The 14,310-nt window shown below is 32.4% G+C and overlaps 1 protein-coding gene across 1 annotated transcript; it reads left to right on the top strand.

Moving 5' to 3' along the window:
- Positions 1 to 8,637: 8,637 nt before the first annotated feature.
- On the top strand, positions 8,638 to 13,216 carry LOC113785478 (uncharacterized). Its single transcript, XM_027332049.2, has 3 exons — positions 8,638 to 9,124; positions 12,280 to 12,341; positions 12,635 to 13,216. The coding sequence occupies exons 1-3, from the start codon at positions 8,638 to 8,640 to the stop codon at positions 13,214 to 13,216; spliced, it is 1,131 nt and encodes a 376-aa protein (XP_027187850.2).
- Positions 13,217 to 14,310: the final 1,094 nt, after the last annotated feature.

A 14,310-nucleotide genomic window follows, 5' to 3' on the forward strand; every position in this document is an offset into this window, starting at 1 on the left:
TGGATCAATCTCACTATATTGAAAAGATCCTAAAGAAATATAATTACTTTGACTGTAAACCTGCTTGCACACCTTATGATCCCAGTGTAAAACTTTTCAAGAACTCTGGTGAAGGTGTTAGACAAACTGAATATGCGAGCATCATTGGCAGCCTCAGGTATGCCACTGATTGTACTAGACCCAACATTGCCTATGTCGTGGGATTGTTGTGCAGGTTTACCAATAGACCCAGTATGGAGCATTGGCACGCTATCGATAGAGTCATGACATACCTTAAAAGGACCATGAGTCTTGGATTACACTATGGAAGATTTCCTGTTGTCCTTGAAGGATACAGTGATGCTGATTGGAACACCCTATCAGATGACTCAAAGGCAACCAGTGGCTATATTTTCAGCATAGTCGGTGGTGCTGTATCATGGAAATCAAAGAAACAGACAATATTGGCTCAGTCCACCATGGAGTCTGAAATGATAGCACTGGCTAATGCTAGTGAGGAAGCAAGCTGGTTGAGATGCTTGCTAGCAGAAATCCCTTTGTGGGATAAGCCGTTACCAGCTGTGTTGATCCACTGCGATAGTACCGCGGCTATTGCAAAAATTGAGAATCGTTATTATAACGGTAAGAGACGACAAATACGTCGTAAGCACAGCACTGTTAGAGAATTACTTTCGAAAGGAGCTGTTATTGTGGATCATGTACGCACTGATGAAAATTTAGCTGATCCTTTGACGAAAGGATTAGCTAGAGAGAAAGTCCAAAATACATCCAAAAGGATGGGACTAATGCCTATAGATAAATGAGTCACTTATGATGGTAACCCGACCTAAAAGACTGGAGATCCCAAGAATTAGGTTCAATGGGTAATAACAAGTCATAGTGATATAAGATGAACATGCTAATATTAAAATGAGAAGCATGATTCCTGAAGCGAAAAAGGATGAGATAATAGAAACTCTTAATGAGATCTATACTCTATATGGAGTGGGGTACCTAGTGGCTACAGGAGTACTCTTGATAGACTCACCTACGTGAATGTGGAAGTGGGGGCCGCTTCCTATGGAATTTCGAGGCAGAATTCCTAGAGCGTTCACTAGACTGGGATACACGTGCAGGGCCCTAAATGCACGGGCTTTTTAGAATACACCTAATGAAAAGGTTGTGTGTGGGTTTGATGTCAGAGATAGAGTTCAAAACTACGGTTACTCTTGTTGAATCTGAATCCTACTCGCTATGCAAAGGTTCAAGTCGAAAGACACCTTTGTTTATGCACAATCTTATTGAAGCGTCTGACGCTATTCTAGAATCCATTTTTAAATTCAAGTGGGGGATTGTTGGAAATGATGAAACATAATTGGCATTGATGATGGCTTTAATGTGTGAATTGAAAAATGAGAAGTCCCACATTGGAGGGAACACACTCATTTATGACATTTATAAGGAGTTAGTTTCACAATTGGGTTGGGCCCCAAGGGGCACCGCAATTTTGTGAAGGAGGGAGAACTCGGCCCGGTCCGGTCCGGTTCGGGTTGTGGTGTATTAAAGAGAGCTCACCTCACTTGGAAAAGCACACCAAAAGCTCTCCATATCTGAGGCTTTTCTCACTTCTCCCCCTTATATTCTTCTTCTTATTCTTATTTTCTTGAGTAGCCTCCGTGCTATATTTGAGTGTCAGTCTATCGACTGGCATATAGAGGGTGTAATTCTAGAACGGTTTTCTACAGTGCAGTAGAACTCCGATATAGTGAATCTGGGCTGTTTTATCCTGGGGACTTCGTGGTTGATAGTCTGCCTTGCACAATTTTGGGCAGTGCCTCGAAACGTCTTAAAGAGAGCGAGCTAGTCCGCGACTCAACCCAGTAATATTTTCGGTGGCATAAATTGTTTTTAAAGGTTTTCGAATTTCAAAAACAACAATATGTCATGTCAGGTCTAGTCGAAATTAATTCATCACAACCATTTAACATATATCAAACCACAATTATCTTATAAACTTATATAATTTGATTTTTATAACATTGTGACAATATACTCGTCTACACAAATGTCCATTGATGGAGGCGACACGAGAAGGGGATGAGATAAGTAGGGGTCGTATGCTTACGACAAGGAGAATACAAGGAGAAAATCCATAAAAATGTATCAAATAGATCCATCTTTATTGACCAAATTACAATTAAGGTGTTTCTTAAAAAAACTGAAAAATAGTAGTAGTTTTTTAAAACTTATCGGAGACTTTGGGGTGGCTGTGCCCACTTATGTCTCAATGAAACTCCGCCCCCGTCTTCGATCTTTCTATTTTGATCTCTTCCTGATGACACTTTAGATACTATAATGTTTCATTGACACATACAGATTCATTATACTAAACCTACTACTCCATGTGTGCAGACCATATTCCATGTCAACACCCTCTCGCTCGATATATAGATCAATTGATTGTACACGTGTACATCCCCATCTACTCATCTTTAGCCCAAGTTATCAATGACAAAGTGCTTATGAAATTGTTGCTTAAAAGAGTATACCAATCTATTAAAGGTGAGTTAAAACTATCACAAGCATTTAGTTCATAGATAGGTTCAAGAAATATTGGAGTTATAAAATGCCCCATAGGAAGACTTCTCGAGAGGATTTCATGGAAGTCTATCATAAGGTGTGATTCAAACTAACTTCTAGAAAATGATACCTCCTTAAAAAGCAGAGGTGTGCGACTGTCACTAATGTTGTCTAAACTGCTTTCCCGCCTTAGAACATGGTTTTCTCAACATCCTTGTGATAGACTTGACAAGAACATGATAACCTTTATCTAGCATGGTTTTAATGATACAAATATAAACATAATAAGTTGGAAAAAACTCTAGAGGCCAGTGCTAATATTTAGAAACTCAACCCTTATTTAGTCGATACCATAAAGGAATGTTGGATATGGAAAAATAATTTCAACGGGTGTTATCCTAGGGATATTTTTTTTTAGTGGTCTTCAATGTGGATGGGATTCGTATACCTAATTGAGTATGGAGAGATTTGGAAGTTTGATTAGGAGGTTTTATGATAGTTTCATCCTTGGCTTTTATTAGAGTGTTTGGTGGTATTTTTTTTTTAGTGTCCGGTTACTGAAAAAATAATACCTAACTACCCCTATTTGAAATAAATCTATCAAAATGTTTTTTTTTTTTTTAATTTTTTTCACCCTTACAAGTCGCCATTTGGAATGGCGACTTCCTTAAGGAAGGTCAACTCCCAAATGGCGACTTCCAACTTGTTTTTAAATAAAAAAAAAAAAAATTAATTTTTTTTTTAATTTTTAGTAAAATTATATATATAATTAATTATTATAATTCATAAAAATATATAAAAAATAAATGAATAGAAATTTAAATTATGAAAAAAATTTAGTAAATCCAAGTTCCAAATGGGCATTTATCAAATAATTTTTTCTTTAAAAAAAAATATTTTAATTTTTATTGAAATAACAAAAGTAATATATATAACTAATATAATTCATAAAAATAGATAAATAGAAAATTTAAATTGCGGTAAAATTTTAGGAAATTCAAGTTCGAAATGTCAATTTTTAAAAGGTTAGTTTTTTGTAAAAAATAATTATTTCAATTTTTGTTGAAATAACAAAAGTAATATATATATATATATATATATATAATTAATAAAAGTAGATAAATAAAAATTTTAAATTACGATAAAATTTTAGGAAGTCCAAGTTTGAAATGCCGATTTTCCAAAGGTTTTTTTAAAAAAACATTTATTTCAATTTTTATTATAATTAATATAATTCATAAAATTACATAAATAGCAAATTTAAATTACGATAAAACTACACAAATAGAAATTAGGATAATTGACTAGAGCTGGCTGTAACATTTGGACAATGTTTTCGAGTATGGCCAGTTAATCGACATAATCCACATTTTCTCGGTACTTTTTCTTTAACGTCCATTTCAGTTCTAATACGGGTACTATTTGGACGACCTTTTTTAATTCTCCGCATTTGAGGATTGTGATACAATGTTTCACCTTCATATGTGGGACAATATCCTTCATTAGGTATAGGTGGAAACTCTTCTTTGTAGATGTTAAATACATTAACAACCTTGTACACGTCAGATATAAGCACTAAATAGTTTTGACGAGCATAAGATCATGCAGCTATGACATGTGAACAAGGAATATGTATAGCTTGAAATTTTCCACAATCACACCATTTTCTTTGAAGGTTGACTTCAAAATGACCAATTGGTCGCACCTCTCTTGGATTTACTGTTTCATGCACCATGAAAGAATAATGATTTCGGTTGAATTGCATGACTTGGTGAGTATTAGATTTACTAACTTCACATTTAATCTTGTCCATGCAATCGTCTGTGTATACTCGATCAGAAGCTAATGATGTTTGATGTTGTTGTCCCCTTTCTGCATATAAAACTCCCAATCTATAGTATGTTGATTGTGCCAAAGCAGTGATTGGAAGATTGCGTGTACCCTTGAGCAATGCGTTGATGGACTCGGAAACGTTTGTTGTCATATGTCCCCATCGTCGACCTTGAGAATAAGCCATAGTCCATTGTTCTAGGGGGATATTATCGATCCACCTTAAAGCCTCTAAATTTTCCATCTTAATTTCATTGCGGTAATACTTGAATGATGGCTCACTTAATGCATATCCTGTAAGAAATGATGTAAAAATTATCAAATATGATTAAGTGATAAATGAAAAATATACTAAGAAGAATTAGATCATTACCCATACAAACGAGTTTTCTTTGAAGTCCCTTGTCATTGAACTCTCTCATGAAATTTTGTGCAATGTGTCGGATGCAGTACACATGTGTTGACGGAGGATCATGCCAACCATTATTTGGATTATTATAAGCATTCTTAATAGATTCGTGTCTATCTGAAATCAAACAAATGTCGACTTGAGGTGTTACATATCTTCTTAGATTTTTCAAAAAAAAGCTCCAAGCACCCCCAGTCTCACCTAACACAAGTGCATAAGCAATGAGAATTGTATTTTTGTTTCCATCTTGTGCAACAGCAAGCAAAAGAGTCCCCTTGTACTTTCCGTACAACCAAGTTCCATCCACTAAGACAAATGGTTTACAAAATTTAAACCCAGATATGCACGAAGGGAAAGCCCAAAATAATCGTTTGAAAATTTTTGACCCCTGCAATAGAGTATTCTCAGGATATGCAACTGATACTTCCATTTCCACAATAGTTCATGGAAGAAATTTTTGCATAGTCAACAACCACCTTGGAATGTCATTATAAGACTTTTCCCAATTCCCATAAATCATTTCGATAGCTTTGTTCTTTGACATCCATACCTTTCTATAGGTGATTGTATAGTTGTATCGTTCCCGAATATGTGCAATGATCACCTTCACTTTAATTGATGGGTCAACTTTCAAAAGCGACTTTATGCTTTCACATATGATGTTAGAGTCGAGTTTGGTATGATCCTGTGACATAGAAGAATTTGCGCAATCGTGGGGCCCTTTCAAACGACCAATCACCCATTGCTTACTTTTTTGACTTAATGAAGTCGTGCATTTGAACAAGCATTGTGGATTGACACATTTAATTACATACATGTATTGATCAGATTTCACTACACGGTAATTGAGGGAGTATTTTATGTGATAATGCTTAATTGCAAGTTGACAATCTGGTTTGCTATTAAACTTCATTCCAATCTCAAGAGATGCATCTAATGGAGGTGGTTCATTAGATGGCATATCAAATTCGGAATATTGGTAAGTATAATCCAAATTTAGATTACACATATGGAATGGTGGATCGTATGTTAGCTCTAGATCGTCACCATTGTCGTTGTCACATTCGTCGTCCTCGTCTTCATCAAAGTATGTTTCTTCTTCACTCTCTCCACTTATTTCTTGTTGATCAAAATCGGCCATATCACCTAGTGGAATATATGGTTCAGGTTGGGATGGTTCAGGTTCAGATGTTTCGGCCTGGTCAAAGTATGGTTCGGGTTGGTATGTGTCGGGTTGGTAAGATTCATTATTTTGAAAAGAATAAGTGTTTTGTGTTTCAAAATGGTATTCAGGGTGAGGCGTGGTTGAGGATGATGGTTGACCAATATCGTATAATGGATTACCATCCTCAAATGTGACATATAACTCGATAAATCCGAGTTGCAGCCACTGTTTATAAACATCAAACATGAGTTCAACATCTTCGTCGTCTTCAACATTTAACAATTCATAATGAACTAGGCCTTGTCCAAATGAGATAGGGTGTCGAAAAATTATGTTAGACACCTTTTGATTTTCTAACCTCAACTTTGCTTCAATTTTTTTCTTCAAGTAGGTAAGGTTGCATCCAAAATTAACTCGAATAGCTTTTTTTTCGTCACTTTTGAAATATTTACCAATATCTTGTCTTTCACATATTTCACCATTGTAATAAATTAGAAAAACTATATTTTTTGGTGTCATTGAAATGAAAATGAGATATTGAGATTGAGATGAAATACAATGAAAATAATATATCATACTTATAGACAACCAATTATGATACACGCAATGCTGTAAAATACTTCCAACACTTGTCCAATCTCATTCTATCCCATTGTGATAATTCAAAGCTTCTGCATTTCCATTGTGATAGCCCAGACGTGCATGCATGCACTACCTACAAATCGCCTTTCCCAAAGGCGACTTCATGAACATGCCTTTGATAAGTCGCCATCCCAAATGGCGAGCTCGTGACACATGCTGAAGCTAGTCGCCATTCACAAAGGCGACCTTGGAAAAGTTTTGAGAAATCGTCTTTCCAAAAGGTGATTTAGAGGAGAATCAGAATATATTCATATTCTCACGTTGGGAACTTGCAAAAATGTCATCAGCTTTCTAGCCTTCTCCGTCCAATCTAATCCTTGCCAGAAGTTTGTATTTTCAAAGTTCTTCTTGTGTGAAGCCATGCATAATATTTTATTGGTCATTCAAAGTATTGTCTTGTTTATAAATAGGCCAATTCTATGATTTAAAGTCATTCAAAGTATTGTCTTCCACTCTTCACAACTTAAATCTTCTTTATATTTTCACTCTTCCACTATTAATATTTCTTCCTTGGTCCTTATTTTTCTTTAAATGACATTGTTATGGAATGATGATAATCACAGATCGGCGCTACACTACATTCAAAATTTTGTAAGTAATACAATACTTTATGTTATATGTTTTATACTAAGTTGAATGAAGCCGGGTTTGGTAACGTATCACAAATAGAAAGTTATAAAATAGATAATTCACTTGTTACTGCTTTAGTTGAAAGATGGAGACCTGAAACCCACACATTTCATCTTCCAACGGGTGAATGTACCATAACATTAGAAGATGTTGCGTTGCTTCTTGGCTTACGTGCTGGGGGTAAAGCTGTAACTGGATCAACTATAGTGTCATGGACAGATGATTTTTTAGATTTGTTAGGAGTCATGCCACCTGAATCACAAAGGAAAGGGAATTTTATAAAATTAAAATGACTGAGAGAAACATTTTCAATGTTACCTCCAGAATCATCTAATGAAGAATTAATTATACATTGTAGAGCATACATTTTACAATTGATTGGCGGCATATTAATGTCTGACAAATCCCAAAACAGAGTACATATTATGTGGTTGCACTTGTTGAGAGATTTGCGAGAGACATGAGAATATAGTTGGGGTTCAGCGTGCTTGGCAACACTTTATAGAGAATTGTGTCGTGCATCTGAACCCAGTGTTATGTCGTTCGGCGGATGTTCACATCTACTTCAAACGTGGGCATGGTACCCTATGCCGTTTCTTGCACCAATAAGTAATCTTGAGCCTCGTTTTCCATTCGCAAAAAGATAAATATCAAAAAAAAGTTAAATATTATATTTATAAAACTATCAATTGATTCACTAACATATTCAAATTTATTTTCGTAGATATAGTGGAAAGGGTATGAAATTTGGGGATACACCTCGTTATCATACCGCTGGATATCGATAAAAAATTGATTATATGACCGTTAACGATGTAATATATTAAAACATTACATTATTTCTATTATTTTATTTTTGTTATGCATATATTACTAATAAACTTATTATATATCAGTTTATCTGGAGGCCATATCTACGTCTAACATACGATCATCCAGAAGACAATTGGCTATGGAATGCATCTACATATTTAATTTGTTTCTACATAATAGAAATGCATCAAACTGATAGAGTGAAACTACAATTTGGACTACCTCAAGAAATTCCACATCCTCCGAGGAACATGAAAAAGTATCATAAGGTAGATTTGCATAAACAAGTTGACTATAGTTGGGCATTATTCTACGAAAATGAGAACAAAGAGTGGAATGAACGAGAGAATCATATTCTTCATGGTCAGCCTCTAAATGTTGAATTCAAACCAAGTTATGAATACATGGTTTGGTTTTGCCAAAATTCTAAACGATTTATTTCTGTAGAAAACCAATTGGTTGATCCTCGTGCCAATCCACCACAATCTAGCCAACATTTTTTTCACCCTCAACCTCCACCGCAATCTAGTCAATTTTTTTTCACCCCCAACCTCCACCACAATCTAGCCAACATTTTTTCCAAGAATCAATGCCCAACACAACACATCATGACACTCAACCGCCTCCTAATACTTTTAACCACACACCACATCCTCATACTTTTATCCACACACCACATCAATCTTACGGGTTCACGTCAGGGGAACAATTTAATTTTGACAGTCAACAACCACATCAAGAAGACAACCGTCAACTATCATTTGCATTAAACGAAGAGGAATTGTTGTATAACACGTTCGACAGTCGTCATAATACACTTGAGTCCGCTACCCAATTACTGAATAATATGTGTCAACAAAATTTTCAAATTCCAAGCTTTTGGAATGCATATACTCCGTTGAATCAAATATCTAACTGGACTCAAGGTGGAAGTAGTTCTTCTGCAGCAATTCCACCTAGACATCCTCCACATCAAGAAGACAAAGATCAAGAAGAAGAAGAACAACAACAAGAAACTCGTGATGTACCAAGGCGTCGTCAAAATCCCGTACGTGTGAGAAAACCTCGACAATGTGGTACTGGAGGCCACCTTCGACATTAATTATCGTAATTTTTGTAAAATTTGTGATGTTTTTTTATGAATTTGTGATTTTTTTTTTATGAATTTGTGATTTTTGCTAAAATTTTATCATGATTTAAAATTTCTATTTATCTATTTTTATGAATTATATTAATTATATATATATATATATATATATATATATATATTACTTTTGTTATTTCAACAAAAATTGAAAAAATTATTTTTTTTAAAAAAAACTAACCTTTTAAAATTTGACATTTCGAACTTGAATTTCCAAAAAATTTATCGTAATTTAAAATTTCTATTTATCTATTTTTATGAATTATATTAGTTATATATATATATATATATATGTATTACTTTTGTTATTTCAATAAAAATTAAAATATTTTTTGTAAAGAAAAAATTATTTGATAAATGCCCATTTGGAACTTGGATTTACCAATTTTTTTCATAATTTAAGTTTCTATGGATTTATTTTTTATGTATTTACTCTAACATCATATTTTATATTTTATATTCAAAATTCATTTTTTTAGCTTAATTATATTTTTGGTCCTTACAAATATACAATACATTAATTTTAGTTCTAACAATTTTTTTTTAATACCTACAGTATAAGTTTTTTATCTTATAAGAGACGATAAATTTCACCATAATCAACTCACACAACTATGAATCTCGATTCGAATCTGAAACTTTAAATTATTATTTTTATTTCTGGTGGGTTTTTCATTTAAAAATCATTGATGTAACAAAGTTTGGACGAGGAAGCATTATTGACTCACCTAATAATACTCTTGAGTCAGATTATTAATTTTATTTTTCAACAAAAACAAATTATAATTTTCTATCAACAAAAATTGAATCCCCCTCAAGCAAAAAATAAAATAAAATTGAAACCTCTTGATTGTGTTTATTTTCTTTTTTATCTGAGTTCACCTACGTTGTTGGATTTTCAAACTTTCTTAATTACGCAATCTGAGTTCACGTACGTTTACGTGAATTCATATTGCGTACATATTGAGGGTTAAATTTTCAAACTCCATTGATTACGCAATCTGAGTTCACATACGTTTACGTAATTTCAGATTGTGTACATATTGAGGGTTGCATTTTCAAACTCCATTGATTACGCAATCTGACTTCACGTACGTTTACGTTAATTCAGATTGCGTGGTTACTGAATTTTTTATTTTTTTTTAAACCATATGTGAATTCAGTTCACGTAACACCAGAACTTTCGTCAAATGAGTTCACGTAAAATTCCCAGATTTAGAAGAAATAAATACGAACTCAAATACAGACCAACAAACATACATTTTTAGGTAGATTTAACCACAATGTAATGATCAAACTAATGTGTTGTAGGTTATGAGTGAGTGATGTAAGTTTTTAATGATTATGAGTTATGGTTAGTGAGGTATGGTGATTTTTTTTTATGTGAGTTATGAGATAGGTTGAATGTTGATGAATGTGAGTTATGAGTTAATAAATTTGTAACATTGATAAAACGGCATTTTGAGTATTTTCATTTTTTTTATAATTTTGTGGGGTGTGAGTAGCAATTTAAGGGGTGTTGGTAGCATTATTGAAAAATGAAATTATATTTTTACATGGATTGAAGAGTAGCAAATATAGATGGGGTGCAGGGTAGAAAACGGTGATATATATTTACACTTAATGATGACCAATCACGGTTACACATGATATATAATATTAGTGGATAGCCCACATAAAATTATATATTTTTTGATTTGTTGTTATTTTTTTGTTTGTTATTTTTTTATGAATAAAATTGAGAACTTTGTTATTAAAGCATCATGATAATGTGGACCCAATTTACTTGCTAGATCAATGAATCTCTAATTTTGATGCTCTTTTTAAAGAAATAAAAATGGTTTCAAAAATTACAAAATAATTAAAAATATTATCACTTATTTTTTTAATTATTTGAACAAAATTGAGTACTACAAAATGTTTACTAAAATCTTTTAATAAAAAATTATGTATTAATTATACTAAAATCTTTTACTTGTATTTAAATGTTATTAGATGATTTTTTCTATCTTTTTACTTCTATTATTTATTATTTAATATAAGAAAAATCAATTTTAAAAATTGAATTATCAAATAGTCTTTTTAATTCTCAACTCAAAAACTGTTTTAAAAAATTCAATTACTAAATAGATTTGTTTTTCTCATATCTAAAACTGTTTTCTGAAACAAGTATCTCAAATAATTTTTTTCCTTAATTCTATTCCTTAAAACAGTTTTTTCAACCAAATTTATAAAAAAAAATTAAAAAAACTAAAATACAAAATTGTTTCAAACATGCATTTAACTTTGATTTTTTACTTTTAAAAAGACTATAATAGAAATTAGTTTTTAAAAACAAATCAAATAAATTTTATATTTTTACAAACTGAAAAATTATTTCTCAAAACTAAAGGCTTGTTTGATTCAGTTTAAAAAAAATATATAATTCTTTAATTAAAACTTAGAAAACTTAAAAACTTGTTTGTTAATAATGTTTTGAAAAATTGTTTTTAAGAATTGTTTTCAATTTGGTGGTATTTAAAAGCAAAATAGCTAAAAAAAAATTATTTATAAAAAATCAATTAGATGCTTGAGCTAAGGAGTAAGCCCTACCACGGTTGTCCAATGAAAACAACTTGATAATTGTTGTACAAATCAACTAATGATTTTCAATCATTAACAATAGACTCATATGCAATATGGTAAAATGTTTATAAAAAGCTTGATATTAGAGTAAATCATTGAAAAAGCATAAATGCATCATGACATTTTTATTGATAAAGTTTCTCGAATAATAATTAATATAATAATTAATTACAAATAATTTTATTCAGGTTACCACACTAACTCCCAATATAAGTCTTAAAACAAACTAAGCAATAATTATTTCTCCACATATTGGACAAACTTTATCGCGTGCTCCTATTAAGTATGTGGATACACAATATTTGTGAAATACATGTTCACATAGTAAGCTGTACAATATATTATTATTTTCAAAATCTTTCATACATATTGTACAGACTATTTGATTAAATATGGTGTGGATAGATGAATTGTACAAAATTTAATCTAGAAACTTATCCATACTCACCATAATTTGTACAGGTTCACCAGATTCTATCGGTTCATCAGATTCTATCGGTTCACCAGATTCTATCGGTTTGGCCGTTTGTAATGGTGAATTGATTTGACGAGATCTATATCAATCAACCAACAAAGGTAAAACAAATAATAAAAATAAAACAAAGACAAAAATTGCTATGATAATCATAAGCATTACAAAATGAGCATGAGAAATGGTATCATCGTTCTTCATATTTCCTGAAGAAAAAAAAAAACATAAGAAATGTTATCACTACCACTTACTCAAAAGAAAAAATTATTATTATTAATTTACTTAAGTTTTTTAAAAAAATTATGTGAATTTTAAAATATAAATGCTTTAACGTAATAAATGCAGGTCGGGAATGAGCTTGGAGCTGGTAAACCATACAAGGCAAAACTCGCAGCCATGGTTGCATTAGGATGTGCTTTCGTAATGGGCTTCATCAATGTGGCATGGACTGTGATTCTTAGATATGGGTGGGCCGCGTTGTTTACAAATGATGAGCCCGTAAAAGCTTTGGTTGCATCGGTCATGCCAATCATGGGCCTATGCGAGCTTGGAAACTGCCCACAAACAACGGGATGTGGCATCCTTCGTGGCACGGCACGGCCCGTCATTGCTGCTAACATTAATTTGGGTTCATTTTACTTTGTGGGCACACCGGTTGCTGTGGGCTTGGCATTTTGGTTCAAATTTGGGTTTAGTGGGCTTTGGTTTGGGCTTTTGTCTGCGCAGGTGGCATGTGCTTTGTCAATTCTATATGTTGTTGTGGTACGTACGGATTGGGAAGCAGAGGCTTTGAAGGCAGAGAAGCTAACAAGAGGGGTAGAGATGGGAAATTGGAACGGAAGTAAGAATAAAGACAAAATGATAGATGATGAGGAAAACAAGGGTTTGTTGGTGTATGGAAATGGGAACAAAATTGACATTATATAATATAAAAAGATGGAAATGGGAACAAAATTGACATTTGATAATATAAAAAGGTTTTTGTTTGGGTGTGTCTAACATCATATTTTATATTTAATTTAATTATTTTGAATTTAATTAAATAGTTTCTTTAATTTTGCCTTTGGGGTACTGGTATATTTAATTTAATTGGATGGGATATAGCTTGGATGTGAGAATCTGGCATTTTGGTTGTGAGAAGTAGTGATGATATTATTATTTCATATTTCCTCTAAGCATTTATTTATCTTAAAATAGCTATACATGGCTATGTGCATTTTGATCAACTATGTTAACCAATAAATTATTGTGATATACATGGTAAAAGATGTCAAATAAATTTACACCATAACACTATGATTATTTTGATATATCTAGTTTTTTTTTTAAATTTATTTAACTCATTAATATGCTTTTCACATTCATATCCTAATCTCTACAAATACACAGTAGAATACTTTTTTTACTCAAATTAATTAATTAATGATTACAAGTGCTTGTGGCGAGGGGTGGTTGGTTGAGCGAAGCGCTTCGGCGTTGGAAGCAATTCCAAATCCGAAATGAGAGTGAAGGACTCACAGAAGCAACAGTTTGATGTTGATGGACTGATGCACAAAACTGAATATTTCATTGTAATGTGAACACTAGTTTACCAAAATGGTTCGAAAGTGTAGAATTTACTTGGATGGGGGAAGTTGCACTTTTTGCATAAATACAATTGTATATAAAACAAGAGTTTGTCATTTTATAACTTTATGAGAATAAATGTTCGAGATTCCAATTTTGAATTCATGTTTTTTTTAGTTGTTTATATGAAATTGGAAGTCGGTGATATTATATGAGGTTTACATTTTTTGTTTTTAGATTTTTCATATTGAAAATAGCTCAAAATCATCTTCAACAAGTTAGTATCTCCAACTATCTCCTTACCACTTGTAAAGAATAACTAGAATTTATCTTAGACTTGCTTAATGTTTGGTAGCAACAATAATCAATTTAAGTTTGAATCGTGATGTCTAGAATATGTAAGACATGAGAGAAGACATTGCAAGCATAACAATTAATATTTACCGGTATCTTTA

Source organism: Cicer arietinum, chromosome 8 (assembly GCF_000331145.2).
Source record: "Cicer arietinum cultivar CDC Frontier isolate Library 1 chromosome 8, Cicar.CDCFrontier_v2.0, whole genome shotgun sequence".
NCBI lineage: Eukaryota > Viridiplantae > Streptophyta > Magnoliopsida > Fabales > Fabaceae > Cicer > Cicer arietinum.

Bases quoted from the DNA above. Each gene is read 5' to 3' on its own strand.
- LOC113785478 (XM_027332049.2), top strand. From the start codon at position 8,638: ATGCCCAACACAACACATCATGACACTCAACCGCCTCCTAATACTTTT. The intron at 9,125-12,279 runs GTACTGGAGGCC...TAATTTGTACAG, and splicing joins GAGAAAACCTCGACAATGTG to GTTCACCAGATTCTATCGGT. The intron at 12,342-12,634 runs GTTTGTAATGGT...TAATAAATGCAG, and splicing joins CAGATTCTATCGGTTTGGCC to GTCGGGAATGAGCTTGGAGC.